Source organism: Salmo salar, chromosome ssa21, assembly GCF_905237065.1.
Source record: "Salmo salar chromosome ssa21, Ssal_v3.1, whole genome shotgun sequence".
In the NCBI taxonomy this organism is placed as follows: domain Eukaryota; kingdom Metazoa; phylum Chordata; class Actinopteri; order Salmoniformes; family Salmonidae; genus Salmo; species Salmo salar.
This window is the reverse complement of record NC_059462.1, coordinates 49,968,893-49,984,019: the sequence shown is the minus strand read 5'-3', so window position 1 is coordinate 49,984,019 and position 15,127 is coordinate 49,968,893. Positions and strand designations below refer to the sequence as shown.

The 15,127-nt window shown below is 42.2% G+C and overlaps 1 protein-coding gene across 10 annotated transcripts in view; it reads right to left on the bottom strand.

Moving 5' to 3' along the window:
- Positions 1 to 15,127, bottom strand: part of LOC106582455 (dedicator of cytokinesis protein 9) — a 268,403-nt gene that overhangs the window by 12,444 nt on the left and 240,832 nt on the right. For 6 of the 10 annotated variants that reach the window (XM_014165586.2, XM_014165579.2, XM_014165581.2 and 3 more), the window contains exons 38-46: positions 13,845 to 13,984; positions 12,830 to 12,945; positions 12,391 to 12,528; positions 12,103 to 12,285; positions 10,492 to 10,605; positions 10,174 to 10,389; positions 8,946 to 9,003; positions 8,067 to 8,173; positions 4,042 to 4,164 (exon numbers count right to left, since the gene is read on the bottom strand). In XM_014165586.2, the coding sequence (XP_014021061.2) occupies positions 4,042 to 4,164; positions 8,067 to 8,173; positions 8,946 to 9,003; positions 10,174 to 10,389; positions 10,492 to 10,605; positions 12,103 to 12,285; positions 12,391 to 12,528; positions 12,830 to 12,945; positions 13,845 to 13,984 (1,195 nt within the window). Of the gene's footprint in view, positions 1 to 4,041; positions 4,165 to 8,066; positions 8,174 to 8,945; positions 9,004 to 10,173; positions 10,390 to 10,491; positions 10,606 to 12,102; positions 12,286 to 12,390; positions 12,529 to 12,829; positions 12,946 to 13,441; positions 13,486 to 13,844; positions 13,985 to 15,127 lie in introns of those variants that run through there. The other 4 variants (XM_014165584.2, XM_014165587.2, XM_014165583.2 and 1 more) reach the window with 3 other exon arrangements.

Below are 15,127 nucleotides of genomic sequence, written 5' to 3'. Positions count from 1 at the left end.
AAAGATGAAATAAAAATATATATATATATTTTTTAAATGACATAGAGAGTGACATCAGAGGGAGTTGAGCCCGATGATATAGCCAGTGACATCAGATAGAGTTGAGCCCCATGACATAGAGAGTGACATCAGAGGCTGCAGGTCTGCTGCTGTACCTCAAAATCCCTGTTCTACTCCGCTAGCCAGCACCTCGCCTTTAAAGGTGTGCGTTTCTTTTTTCTAGATTGTTCTGTTACCCAGTTAACAGCACCCTATCGACTAAAAAGCTCTAATACGATGCCGAATGATAATTCTTTTCCTGACACTGGTCACAGACCCAAACAAGATTACTTTGAATATAGCCTAAAAGAGCGTGATAAAATCATTGTTTCGGAGTCCCTTTTTGACATGCCGGGAGGTAATTCTGACCTCTCGAAAGAACTGTTATATTTATCTAAGCGCCAGACGAGAACGCATCTACATATAGTCACTCTTAGTGATTCCGTGCGTCAAGGCATTATTCCACGGGGACTCAGGTGGCAAAAAGAGCCATCATTGGGACAGCGCACAGATGATTTCTGGGAGCGCTGGTGTGCCATCCTGAACAAGTGCTCTATTGATTTAATGACATTAATTGTTGACCAGTTGAAAAATGATTTTAGTGAAATGGATAATACGATTAAAGACAAACGCACAGCTCTACAAATAGCTGTTAATGATGATGGCATATTCAATGAACTGATGAAAACTAACCAAGCGCTCCAGGACAAGTTGTCTACAGAAATAAAGGAACTTAAAATCAAGAAATTCAACCAAGACAAAAAAGATAAGGCCGAGGATAAAGTCTACTTTTGGAGAAACCCTGACAAAGGAGGTCCTGCTCCTCTCCATGGCAGACGCAGGAGGGATGACACTTACTTTGATCCACACCCGTCTGACCAACACTCTACAACCAGCGCCTCATCGGCTTCCAGTGGCAGTTTTTTATTCAACGAGAGACTGGGCCAACGGAAGGGCGCAGGTGGCCGCAGGCACGCGCATCGACGAGATGCCGCATCCGACGGGGTAAGAAGAAACGACTATCAGAGGCAGAGGAGACCGTTCACACGGTCCCAGAACCCACGGGACTGAGTGTCTTTAATTTATCAAGCAAGATATTGAGCCCTGCCCATGTCTCTTTGCTTAATAAAGGGTTAACTTTTGTGCCTACAACCCAGTGTAACGATTTTGACGTTAAGGTAGACATGTTCAAGTTTTTTAGAAACATCCGTTTAAGGGAATACTTTAGCTCCCCCAATCCTGACACTTCTATTGAACCAGTAGGTTACTTACCTGTACATACTCCGACTTCTTTTAGAAGCAAGAGTTATTTTGTACCTCCAGCCAATCGCAATCACTCTATCGAGACATATTGCAGACTTGTTGAAAAAGATGTTGCTCATCTCCTTAAGAATAAACAGGACTTCAAATCTTTCCATAATTTATCTAAGGATGAAAAACAAGCTTTGCTTGATTTACAATCCGATACGTCAGTCCTTATTCGTCCTGCTGATAAGGGTGGGTCGGTTGTACTCATGGATAGGACAGCTTATGTAAATGAGTGTCATAGACAACTGCTTGACAACACCTTTTACAAGAAACTCAGAAGTGACCCTACTTCCCAATTTCAGAATACTATCTTTACTGTCCTAGATGGTTATTTAAATTCTGGTCAGATAACTAAAAAAGAATATGACTTTCTGGCCATTCAACACCCTAAAATTGCCACTTTCTATACTTTGCCGAAATTACACAAGAATGTTACAAACCCTCCAGGGCGCCCTATTGTAGCGGGCATTGATGCAGTAACGGCCCCTCTATCTACTTTTGTTGACTTTTTTATTAGACCATTCGCAGAACAGCTCCCCTCCTTTGTAAAGGACACCAGCAGTATGATCTCTATCATTGAATCTCTTGATCCTCTGCCTGAGAACACCTTGTTAGTTACTTTTGATGTTGAGTCGTTATACACAAATATTCCACATGAGGGCGGTATTGAAGCCATGGAACATTTTCTTCTGCAACGTGACCCTAATGAGCTACCTTCCAGTGCCTGCATTGTAACATTGGCTGAAATAGTACTCACACATAACTATTTCATGTTTCTAAATGATTTCTTTATTCAGACGAAGGGTACTGCTATGGGATCCCCCATGGCTCCTAACTATGCTAATTTGTATGTGGGTTACATGGAGAAACAATCCATTTTCAACCCTCTCAAAAATGTTTTCTTGCCTAACATCATTATTTGGAAACGGTATATTGATGATATTTTTGTTCTATGGAGGGGTGATGCAGAACTGCTCCAGGCATTCCATGCTTTTCTTAACTCCTGTTCTGAACATTTGAGATTTACTATGCAATCTGATACACGTCAAATCAGTTTTCTTGATCTTCTGATCTTGTGTGAAAATAATGTTTTATACACTGATCTTTACAGGAAACCTACTGATCGTAACAGTTTGTTGAGGGCTGATAGTTGTCACCCACTTTCCTTGAAAAATAGTTTGCCCTACAGCCAATTCTGTCGAATCAAAAGAATTTGTATTAAACAATCAGATTTCGACAGAAATATGGCTGAGACTCAGGATAAATTCAAGGAGAGGGGGTACAACAATGATCAGATTAATATTGCCATTGAGAAAATTCAAAACAAAACGAGACATGACCTTTTTCAAGGTCAGTCTCGCAAAAAGACGCATTCTTGCGTTCTCACTACCCGCTATTCAAAGTGCTCTGAACAAATTAAAGGAATCGTTCACAAACATTGGCACATTCTGAAATATGATGATAGTCTCGTTAATGTGTTTTCTGATCTTCCCCTGGTCGTATTCTAGCGGGAAGAAATCTCAGAGACCAATTGGTACACTCTGATTTACCACCCCAAGATATTCCTGAACAACGTCTATTTGCGCCCATACTGGATGGAAATTACAAGTGTAATGGCTGTGCTCAATGCAATGGCACTTATAAATGTAGATCCTTCAAACACCCCCAAACAGGGAAATCTATCCCAATTAAAGGTGTTATTACGTGTTCCACTAAGGCAGTTATTTATCTTATAACTTGTCCTTGTGGTAAAAATTATGTGGGTAAAACAAAGCGTGAATTAAAAGTACGTATCTCAGAGCATCGTAGCACCATTAGGTGCAAAAACTTAACTTACCCAGTTGCGGCCCACTTTTTGGAAGCAAACCATCCGATTTCGTCTCTGCGTTATATTGGTATCGAACATGTCACCCTCCCTAGGAGAGGGGGTGACCTTGATAATTTATTGTTGAAACGAGAGGCTGCCTGGATCTTTAATTTAAAGACCCTTGCTCCCTTCGGTCTCAACATAGACTTTGATCTGAAGCCATTCTTGTGATAATTGTGATTTTGCCATTGTAATTGTTTGTTAGATACATTTTAGACTACAAATGCTATGATTGTATGCTATCCATTTGTTTGTCTTTTTGTATGTTCTTTGTATGCCATTTTTTTAAATATTTGAGTTAACCAATGATATTAGGCCATACTTGGCCATGATTACAAACACCTGTGTGTCTCTTGACACTATATAAATGACTCATCTCGCAGTGTTTGATGATACCCTGATGAAGACAGCTTCGCTGTCGAAACGTTGGTTATTACATTTTTGCATCTGAGCTCTTAGAGTGTGCGGCTTTCCTTTATTTTCTACTATTTATTGCCTTACCTCCTCACACCATTTGCACACACTGTGTATAGATTTTATTTTTTTCTATTTTGTTAATGACTGTATTCCATGTGTAACTCTGTGTTGTTGTTTGTTGCACTGCTTCGCTTTATCTTGGCCAGGTCGCAGTTGTAAATGAGAACTTGTTCTCACCAAGCCTACCTGGTTAAATAAAGATGAAATAAAAAATATATATATATTTTTTAAATGACATAGAGAGTGACATCAGAGGGAGTTGAGCCCGATGATATAGACAGTGACATCAGATAGAGTTGAGCCCCATGACATAGAGAGTGACATCAGAGGCTGCAGGTCTGCTGCTGTACCTCAAAATCCCTCCCCTGTTCGTAGATGGGGATGATGAGCTTGTAGACGTCTGAGATGAGCTCATAGCGCTCAGCCTTCCACAGGCCATCAGCACACTCTTCCAACAGCTCCATCAGGACATCCTGTATGGGAGAGAGGGACAGATAAAACACTGCTGTCGTACCGTGTCCACACGAAGATGATCTGGCTATGGATGACACACACACCAGGGCTTCATTTCAAAGCTTTTATGAAGGTTAGTGCAAAAGTACTAGAAGAGTTATGAATACTAAAGACCTAATTGTCCTTGATGCAACACAAGCTAGTGTCCTTGATGCAACACAACATGAAGAGTTGTATAACTCCACTGACATTGTGTAAAATGAGGATATGGGTGAACAAGAGATGAAAATGGGATTTAAAAGCAAATGTGTTCCACATGGCCTCTTAAAAGCTATTGAGCTATGCTGTGCCATTTCTTTGTACTAAATTCAAGCATATAATTAGACGTGGAATTGGTTACATGTTGTTCTGTGAGCGTTTTTTGCTTTACACGTTGTTGGATAGTGTGGAGCAGAGCTGATTCACTGATAACATCTCTACAAGGTAGACGCCTAGTAATCTCGAAGAGACTGAAAACTCCACTATTTCAAATCAAATCAAATTGTATTTGTCACATGCATCCAATACAACAGGTGTAGACCTTACTTACAAGACCTGAAATGCTTACTTACAAGCCCTTAACCAACAATGCAGTTTTATGAAAAATACCCCCAAAAAAGAAATAAAAGTACCAAATAATTAATAATTAATAAATAATTAAAGAGCAACAGTAAAATAACAATAGCGAGGCTATATACAGGAGGTACCGGTACAGAGTCAATGTGCGGAGGCACCAGCCAGTCGAGGTAATATGTACATGTAGGTAGAGTTAAAGCGACTATGCGTAGATAATAAACAGAGAGTAGCAGCAGCGCTAAAGACGGGGAGAGGGGGGGGGGCAATATAAATAGTCTGGGTAGCCCTTTGATTAGCGGTTCAGCAGTGCTGGAGAGAAGCCAAGGAGATAAACGGAGCATAAAAGAAGCTAATCCTGCTAAGGATTTACAGTATTTTGCCTGTAAAAAAAAACAATTGGGCAATGTTTAAATGACCCCTTTACAAACAGAACCATTTTCACCACATTCTTGCCTGCGTACACCTTTTATACCTCCCATGCCGAAGAAGAGCGGTAGTAGTGGTGTGCAGATATGGGTGGGCGTCCATTTGAATAAATCCATTGGGAATATACGCCATCAAAAATAAATCCATTATTTATTTGTTTAGGCAGGTCCTAAGAAGCATTATAAGACAAATATAATTCATTTTCAAAAGAACGGAATAGCATATTTTGAGTTTAATTAGGCCTATGTTACAGGTCTGTGTGCAAATGAAATCACTAGTTAGATGTTTTGTTCATTAAAACAGATAAGACACATCTACCCGATCACAGTCAACACACATATATTTTATAGTAAGAATATAATGAAAAATAACAGTATTAATAACACTATTTTTCTCACACAATTTGTTTCAAGGCAACGTGTGGAACGGCTGTCATATAATCTATAAAAAAAGTGATATTTTGAAACCAAGGCAAGCCACCTTTCATCTCTGTCCTACCCTGACTCCGCTTCATTAGAGAGCAGGCTTTGGGTCTTACATTCATCATGATACTGATAGAAAATAATAGCAATCCTATTTTCAGAAGCATGTGAGTCTCCTGTTCATATTTCACAACCTCCGCGGGCATTTGGAGTTGTCTATATACGATCGAGCAAAATAATAGGCCTGCACTTGATTTAGACTACATTATAGCACGCTAAATGTTTCTGATCAGTGATTTAGACTACATTATAGCATGCTAAATGTTTCTGATCAGTGATTTAGACTACATTATAGCACGCTAAATGTTTCTGATCAGTGATTTAGACTACATTATAGCACGCTAAATGTTTCTGATCAGTGATTTAGACTACATTATAGCACGCTAAATGTTTCTGATCAGTGATTTAGACTACACTATAGCACGCTAAATGTTTCTGATCAGTGATTTAGACTACATTATAGCATGCTAAATGTTTCTGATCAGTGATTTAGACTACATTATAGCACGCTAAATGTTTCTGATCAGTGATTTAGACTACATTATAGCACGCTAAATGTTTCTGATCAGTGATTTAGACTACATTATAGCACGCTAAATGTTTCTGACCAGTGATTTAGACTACATTATAGCATGCTAAATGTTTCTGATCAGTGATTTAGACTACATTATAGCACGCTAAATGTTTCTGATCAGTGATTTAGACTACATTATAGCACGCTAAATGTTTCTGACCAGTGATTTAGACTACATTATAGCACGCTAAATGTTCCTGACCAGTGATTTAGACTACATTATAGCATGCTAAATGTTTCTGATCAGTGATTTAGACTACATTATAGCACGCTAAATGTTTCTGATCAGTGATTTAGACTACATTATAGCACGCTAAATGTTTCTGATCAGTGATTTAGACTACATTATAGCACGCTAAATGTTTCTGATCAGTGATTTAGACTACATTATAGCACGCTAAATGTTTCTGATCAGTGATTTAGACTACATTATAGCACGCTAAATGTTTCTGATCAGTGATTTAGACTACATTATAGCATACTAAATGTTTCTAATCAGTGATAGATGAAAAAATGAATAGATGAGATACCATCTTCACTTATTTGCCCAGACAGAAACCAATTGAACCAAATAGCCTATAAAGACGGAGATTCAGTGAAACAAAACTACTTTGATTGGTTATCAGCCAAGTCAGTGAAGTCACAGGCTTTGTAGGGACTGCAAGTGAAAAGCTAAATAATCCACTTGTTAAACTACATAACATGGCAAAATGTTTTAATAAATGAGTCAACTAGACACAGTGGCGACCTGTCATTCAGGGCAGGTGGGGCAGAACCCACCTGTTTAGGGTTTGTTGCCTGTTTTGAATGTTATTTTGGCATTTATTTGTGTTACATATCAGTTTTCAAACAATGTAAAAACAAATGTATTGAGTGAATAAAGCTGCATACAAGCATTATCTCTTTCTTGCTTTCTTGAGTATTGCAGCTCCAAAATGCAGGTGTTTCAGCCTAGCTCAGTGCTTTCTGTGGTGGAGGGGCAGCCAGCGGAAAATACTCTTTAGTTGCGCCGTGATTGGCTCAGTGTTCTGTCACTTATGGGGACACTATGTCATCGCAGAATCTACAGGGAAAGTTAGTCAGTTCAAGCCCCCTGGCTGCTGCCATACATTTACATTAGAAGTGCCCATCCAAGAAAGCTCAAGGTCATTGGCCACAGATAAAATGACGTCAAATCACGTTATATCTACCGTAGCTTTGATTGGACTGATCATGTCAACATTTTAGCTAGCAAGCTAGACAAGCAGTAATCATGAATCAAGTCGATAATCTACTGGAAAATCCTTTTCATTCCTTGTCATATGAAGAGAAATTATAGATTAAATGTATCGGTGCTCATCGGCCATTGGACATAAACATTACACAACAAGTCGGAAATTGCAAATTCAACAATGAGGGGTTTGGAAGGAATCAGTGACTAACTGCAAGTGTTGCAAAGCAATCACTAGCCTGCTATTGAGTGGAGTCGGTGTGTGTTCCAAGTCTGGTCGTTAGGTGGAAATAAAAGTTTTGGCTTTGATACCGGCAATACCGTTCAGATATAAAGAAAAGGCAGAATAAAGTTGGCGGTATGATAAAGTTGGTGGTATGATAAAGTTGGCGGTATGATAAAGTTGGCGGTATGATAAAGTTGGCGGTATGATAAAAGTTGGCGGTATGATAAAGTTGGCGGTATGATAAAAGTTGGCGGTATGATAAAGTTGGCGGAAAAACGTCTTAGTGTGAAATGGATATAAGACTTGTGAATGCCTGCCCAGAAAGGAACAAGCACCAGAACTCATTAGTTGGCCTAGCAACAGAGGGCAGCTGGCTTTTAGTCTTTCACCTCGTTGAAGTGGACATCCTGCATGCCCACATCCTCCATCATGGATACCTCCTCATCAATGTTGGGGGTGACCACTCGGAAGGCTGAGCAGCCCTGCTTGAACATGCCTACGGACCGTTAAGGAGATGGGAACATCATCAATAAACCAAAAAAGACAGATGTTTTCTTATTTCTGTGGCCTATTAGACAGGTTCTACATTAAAGGGGAAAATATGATTTCACTCAGAACATGCAGTCATGTACAAACATGCAAAAGGTCAACGTTTGAGAATTGCTTTCTCATATAGTGTGCTATGATTGGACCTGCTGAGGTGATTAACCCTCTGGTGTTAAGAAGTAAAGAACACGTGTGAACTAACACTGAAACACAGATTACATAACCAAATCACAAATCTGGGATTGCCTGAATCAAGCATTAGGGTCCCGTGTGGCTCAGTTGGTAGAGCATGGTGTTTGCAACGCCAGGGTTGTGGGTTCGATTCCCACGGGGGACCAGAACGGGGGAAAAATGTAGGGAATGTCTGTATTCAACACTGTAAGTTGCTCTAGATAAGAGTGTCTGCTAAATGACTAAAATGTAAAATGTTAGAGTACTGATAGTTTTGCCTTTTTAGATCACATTGAATAAGATCAAATGGACTGGGAGAACCTGATCCTAGATCAGCACTCCTACTCTGAGACGCCAGAACGACAGATTACATAGAAATATGTACAATATGCACAGTATAGTATTGGACTACTTATTAATAACAAACTAATAACTACCAATCATTTCATTAAAATCACATCGCGCTGACCATTTAATTAACCCCTTGTGAAGTCTGTAAAAAAAAGCGAAAATGGCACCATCAAGTGGCAATAATGAGCAACATACTGCACCTTTCCTCCGGAGATACTCGGCCACCAGTGCTGCCACGTGCACATAACACATGGCTGCCTGTGAACAACAGAGAACATCACAGATACATCAGCATGTTTTACTAGCCAGCCACATGACTTGAATTCATCATATCCCATAGTCATATTCCATATAGAGATTCTACCATAATCCACTCCTTAAATAACTACACCTCAAAATAACATCTATCCCTCTGGCCCATCCTCTTATACTTATACACTGTGACCCCTAGCCTGACCCCTGGTTCTGATCTCGGGACAGGTCTCCATTCTTCACACTCTGACCCCTAGCCTGGTACCGACCTCGGACAGGTCTCCATTCTTCACACTCTGACCCCTAGCCTGGTACAGACCTCGGACAGGTCTCCATTCTTCACACTCTGACCCCTAGCCTGAACCTAGCCTGGTACAGACCTCGGACAGGTCTCCATTCTTCCCACTCTGACCCCTAGCCTGACCCCTAGCCTGGTACAGACCTCGGACAGGTCTCCATTCTTCCCACTCTGACCCCTAGCCTGACCCCTAGCCTGGTACAGACCTCGGACAGGTCTCCATTCTTCACACTCTGACCCCTAGCCTGAACCTAGCCTGGTACAGACCTCGGACAGGTCTCCATTCTTCCCACTCTGACCCCTAGCCTGGTACCGACCTCGGACAGGTCTCCATTCTTCACACTCTGACCCCTAGCCCGAATCCTAGCCTGGTACAGACCTCGGACAGGTCTCCATTCTTCACACTCTGATCCCTAGCCCGAATCCTAGCCTGGTATCGCCCTCTGACAGGGCTCCATTCTTCACACTCTGACCCCTAGCCTGAACCCTAGCCTTGTTCCCGACCTCGGACAGGTCTCCATTCTTCACACTCTGACCCCTAGCCTGGTACCGACCTCGGACAGGTCTCCATTCTTCACACTCTGACCCCTAGCCTGGTACCGACCTCGGACAGGTCTCCATTCTTCACACTCTGACCCCTAGCCCGAATCCTAGCCTTGTTCCCGACCTCGGACAGGTCTCCATTCTTCACACTCTGACCCCTAGCCTGGTACAGACCTCGGACAGGTCTCCATTCTTCACACTCTGACCCCTAGCCTGAACCTAGCCTGGTACAGACCTCGGACAGGTCTCCATTCTTCACACTCTGACCCCTAGTCTGGTACAGATCTCAGACAGTTCTCCATTCTTCAAACTCTGACCCCTAGCCTGGTACAGACCTCGGACAGGTCTCCATTCTTCACATGGATGCGGGCCATGCTGTCCAGCCAGGTCTTGCGGAGCTCAGGCGTGCTGGCGTAGGACTTTGCTAGGCTGTACTGCAGATCCACCAGCATCTCCGGGTCCCTCTCATGCTCCTTCATCTGAGCCGTGGCCATCAGGACCGTCCGGATCCGCTTGGTCAGGTCCTTCACATCTGATGGGAAGGCTGTGTTCTGTACAGGACAATAAACAGGAAGAGTAAAGACCAGATTATTCATGTGGTCCAATGGTAACATAGAGTTTGAATGAGAATAGAGCATCCATCGGGTTCTGACCTTGATTGTCTTATCACTGTTGGCACAGTTGTTGATGATGGACAGGGACTGCTGGAAGCGGGTTCCTCCGATACCGATGACGTCAGCGATCAGCTGACTGACGGCGATCACCACCTGAGCGAGATGGCAGAAGTTGCACACGTCAATAACAAACTACTCCCATAACCATCACATCGATAACACACTACTCCCATAACCATCACATCGATAACAAACTACTCCCATAACCATCACATCGATAACAAACTACTCCCATAACCATCACATCGATAACAAACGACTCCCATAACCATCACATCGATAACAAACTACTCCCATAACCATCACATCGATAACAAACTACTCCCATAACCATCACATCGATAACAAACTACTCCCATAACCATCACATCGATAACAAACTACTCCCATAACCATCACATCGATAACAAACTACTCCCATAACCATCACATCGATAACAAACTACTCCCATAACCATCACATCGATAACAAACTACTCCCATAACCATCACATCGATAACAAACTACTCCCATAACCATCACATCGATAACACACTACTCCCATAACCATCACATCGATAACAAACTACTCCCATAACCATCACGTCAATAACAAACTACTCCCATAACCATCACATCGATAACACACTACTCCCATAACCATCACATCGATAACAAACGACTCCCATAACCATCACATCGATAACAAACTACTCCCATAACCATCACATCGATAACACACTACTCCCATAACCATCACATCGATAACAAACGACTCCCATAACCATCACATCGATAACAAACTACTCCCATAACCATCACATCGATAACAAACTACTCCCATAACCATCACATCGATAACAAACTACTCCCATAACCATCACGTCAATAACAAACTACTCCCATAACCATCACGCCAATAACAAACGACTCCCATAACCATCACGTCGATAACAAACTACTCCCATAACCATCACATCGATAACAAACTACTCCCATAACCATCACATCGATAACAAACTACTCCCATAACCATCACGTCAATAACAAACTACTCCCATAACCATCACGTCGATAACACACTACTCCCATAACCATCACATCGATAACAAACTACTCCCATAACCATCACATCGATAACAAACTACTCCCATAACCATCACATCGATAACAAACTACTCCCATAACAATCACGTCGATAACAAACTACTCCCATAACCATCACATCGATAACAAACTACTCCCATAACAATCACGTCGATAACAAACTACTCCCATAACAATCACATCGATAACAAACTACTCCCATAACCATCACATCGATAACACACTACTCCCATAACAATCACGTCAATAACAAACTACTCCCATAACCATCACGTCAATAACACACTACTCCCATAACCATCACATCGATAACACACTACTCCCATAACCATCACGTCGATAACACACTACTCCCATAACCATCAGACAAACCACTCTTTAGGAGAGTTCCCTAGACTGTTCTTCTACATAGAGACGTTCTGAGGAGACAAATGGATCGGCATGTAGAGGGTAACCTCCCCCCACCATCTCTCTCTCGCTCTCTCTCTCTCCCTCTCTCTCACCTGTAGGTGAGTGCGGACGAAGGACTTGCGTCCTGTGTAGTCAAAGTTACTCTTCATGAGGAAGTAGAGGAGGCGGGCGGCGTCGCTGCGGATGGAGCTCAGTTTGGAGTTGCAGCACTTCAGGATCTCGTAGCAGAACGAAGCACACATGTCAGCACGACCCTCGAAGAAGGTGCAGGGGAACTGGAAACAGACGCACAGCGATGATTAGATAGTCGGCAAGTTTAGGACAGGGAGAGAAAAACACTTGACTAACTGTGAACTGTTAAGAACCGATGACCTCGTCACCTTGTAGATGAAGGTGCGCAGCGAGGTGAAGACCTGCTTCAGGGCCGTCTCTGATTGGTTGATTTGTAGGAAGCAGAGGTGCACCTCAAACACCTTCTTCATGAGCGGGTTGTGGCCATGGTCCGAACAGAGCTGGGTCTGACCACATACAAGGACAGACAGTTAGCAACTTCAAAAAGCCAGGGATTGACACTAACAGACAACATCAAGTAAGAAGTAGAAAAAGGGTGAAATATCAAATAACATCAGCATCAACATAGATGTGCATGTATGTAGACAAGCAGGAGGGGGTTCTTGTCAGTGATTGGTAAGGCAAAGCTGAAGAGGGAGTTTCAAGTTTCTTAGATAACATAATCACATAACAAGCAAGGAAGGTGATGTGTTTTACATGTTGAGGATCACTTATTATAAGCCACAGAACCAGCAGTTAGGAGTGTACCTTGAATCCCATGATGAAGATGCTGAGAGTGTCCAGCACGGTGAGGCAGACCTCCGTGGCGATGTTAGCCTCCAGAACCGATTGGTTCAGCACGTCAGCATCAGAGTGGCTATAGGCTGCAGAGGACACACACCACACTGCTGGAGCTCTCTCACATCAGCCCTACAATACACTCCTGTACTGCTCTGGTTGCATCTCAAATGGCACCATCATCTCTGTTTAGTGCACTACTTTTTTACCAGGGCACATAGGGCTTTGGTCAAAAGTAGTCCACCATATAGGGAATAGGGTGCCATTTGGGATGACTAGATACCCTCTTGTAAAGTCATCATTACAATACAGTCTGAAAGAATAGCTATTATTAGTATCAAGGCAAAAAAAAAAACATTGCTTGAGAGGAGGTAATAATGTTGAGTTGAAAACAAATGCATTCAACTTCAGAGGTTTGAATACAATGAAATGAGTTACGAAGGGAACAGAAATGAACAGGTCAGAGGGAACAGAGGGTTTAAAAGGGCTCATTCTCAGCTAAAATGGCATGCTCTTACTTCAACCAGATGAACAGAGCTAATAGTCTGTAAGCTGCCTGTCGTTGACCTGATACATTCTTACCATTGTCTACAGATATTCCAAGAACACTTGAAATCTTTCTTACACTGAAAACACAAAGAAATTCACTTCATTAAAGGGAATCAACTTACTATAGAGCTGAATCTCTTTTGCTTTTGGTGAAGTCAATACAACGGTTACAACAGTGAACTTGGTCCTGATTAAAACCATCCCTTCAGTCGCCACTGGATATGTGTTGACCCCCAAGGGGTCATATACTCTCTAGGATAAAACCCTTCACTTTTGTTCACTCAAAACCACCACATCCATGGAGGAATGGCTCAGGAACGGCTGACTTTGGACTTGGGTGTGGCACACATAATGATGATGATGATGATGATGATGAGGTGACTGACTACAGAGGGAGGGGCCTATGGTTAAGAGGCGGGTGATTGGGGACACTTACTGTGGTTAAATGTGTATGAGTTATCCAGGCTGCTGAGTTGCTGTAAGCGGGCATGCATCATTCCTGCCCTGTTACGGGACACAGGCAGAGTCTGAGACTTCCGCTCATGTGCTGCTATGAGTCCCACCCCTTCCTGGCTCCTGATGAGGAAACAGGAAACTGTTAGACAACTGGCCCACTACCAGCAGGACCAGGGTTAGTCAAGCAGGTTAGAATGGATATCACACATACCAGGGCCAGGGTTAGTCAAGCAGGTTAAAATAGATATTACACATACCTAACTATTCTATTGATCACAAAATAGAAGGAAATACTGTATAGCCTGGTAGCCAGATCAGTTCCTGTTTAAGGTTGTCTAAATCATAAACTGGCTCCCAGGCTAGAAATAGGGCCAAAGAGAAAATAAAATCCATAGGAATGTCTGCTTTATGTATGTTAGGAGCATTTTGAGGCTAATATGACACACGACTATTCTTTCTACACTGAGTGTACAAAACATTAGGAACACCTTCTTAATATTGAGTTGCACCCCCTTTTGCCCTCAGAACAGCCTCAATTCGTTGGGACACGGAATCTACAAGGTTTAGAAAGTGTTCCACAGGGATGCTGGCCCATGTTGACTCCAATGCTTCCCACAGTTGTCAAGTTGTCTTGATGTCCTTTAGGTGGTGGACCTTTCTTGATAGACACGGGAAACTGTTGAGCGTGAAAAACCCAGCAGCGTTGCCGTTCTTGACACAAACTGGTGTGGCTGGCACCTACTACCATACCCCGTTCAAAGGCAGTTAAAACTTTTGTCTTGCCAATTCACCCTCTGAATGGCACACATACAGAATCCATATCTACAATTGTCAGAAGCCTTAAAAATCCTCCTTTAACCTGTCTCCTCCCTTTCATCTACACTGATTGAAGTGGATTTAACAAGAGACATCAATAAGGGATCATAGCTTTCACCTGGATTCACCTGGTCAGTCTGTCATGGAAAGAGCAGGTGTTCATAATGTTTTGTGCACTCAGTGTATTTGTGATCATCTATACAATCTTGATTCAGTGTTGATAAGTCAGGTTGTGAGGCGATTCAGAGAAGCAGACATTGCTAGAGCAGCACTATAGCAGTTAGTAACAGCAGAAGCCAACGCATGCATGTGACTATGAAAGAGACACAGTAGACGGTGAAGCTCATGGCAGGTTATTGTTGTGTGGTGCAATTACATGGCCAATCAAAGTGGTGTGGCGTTATAAGATGGCCAATCAGAAAAGAGAGAAGAAAACATGCTTTTAGT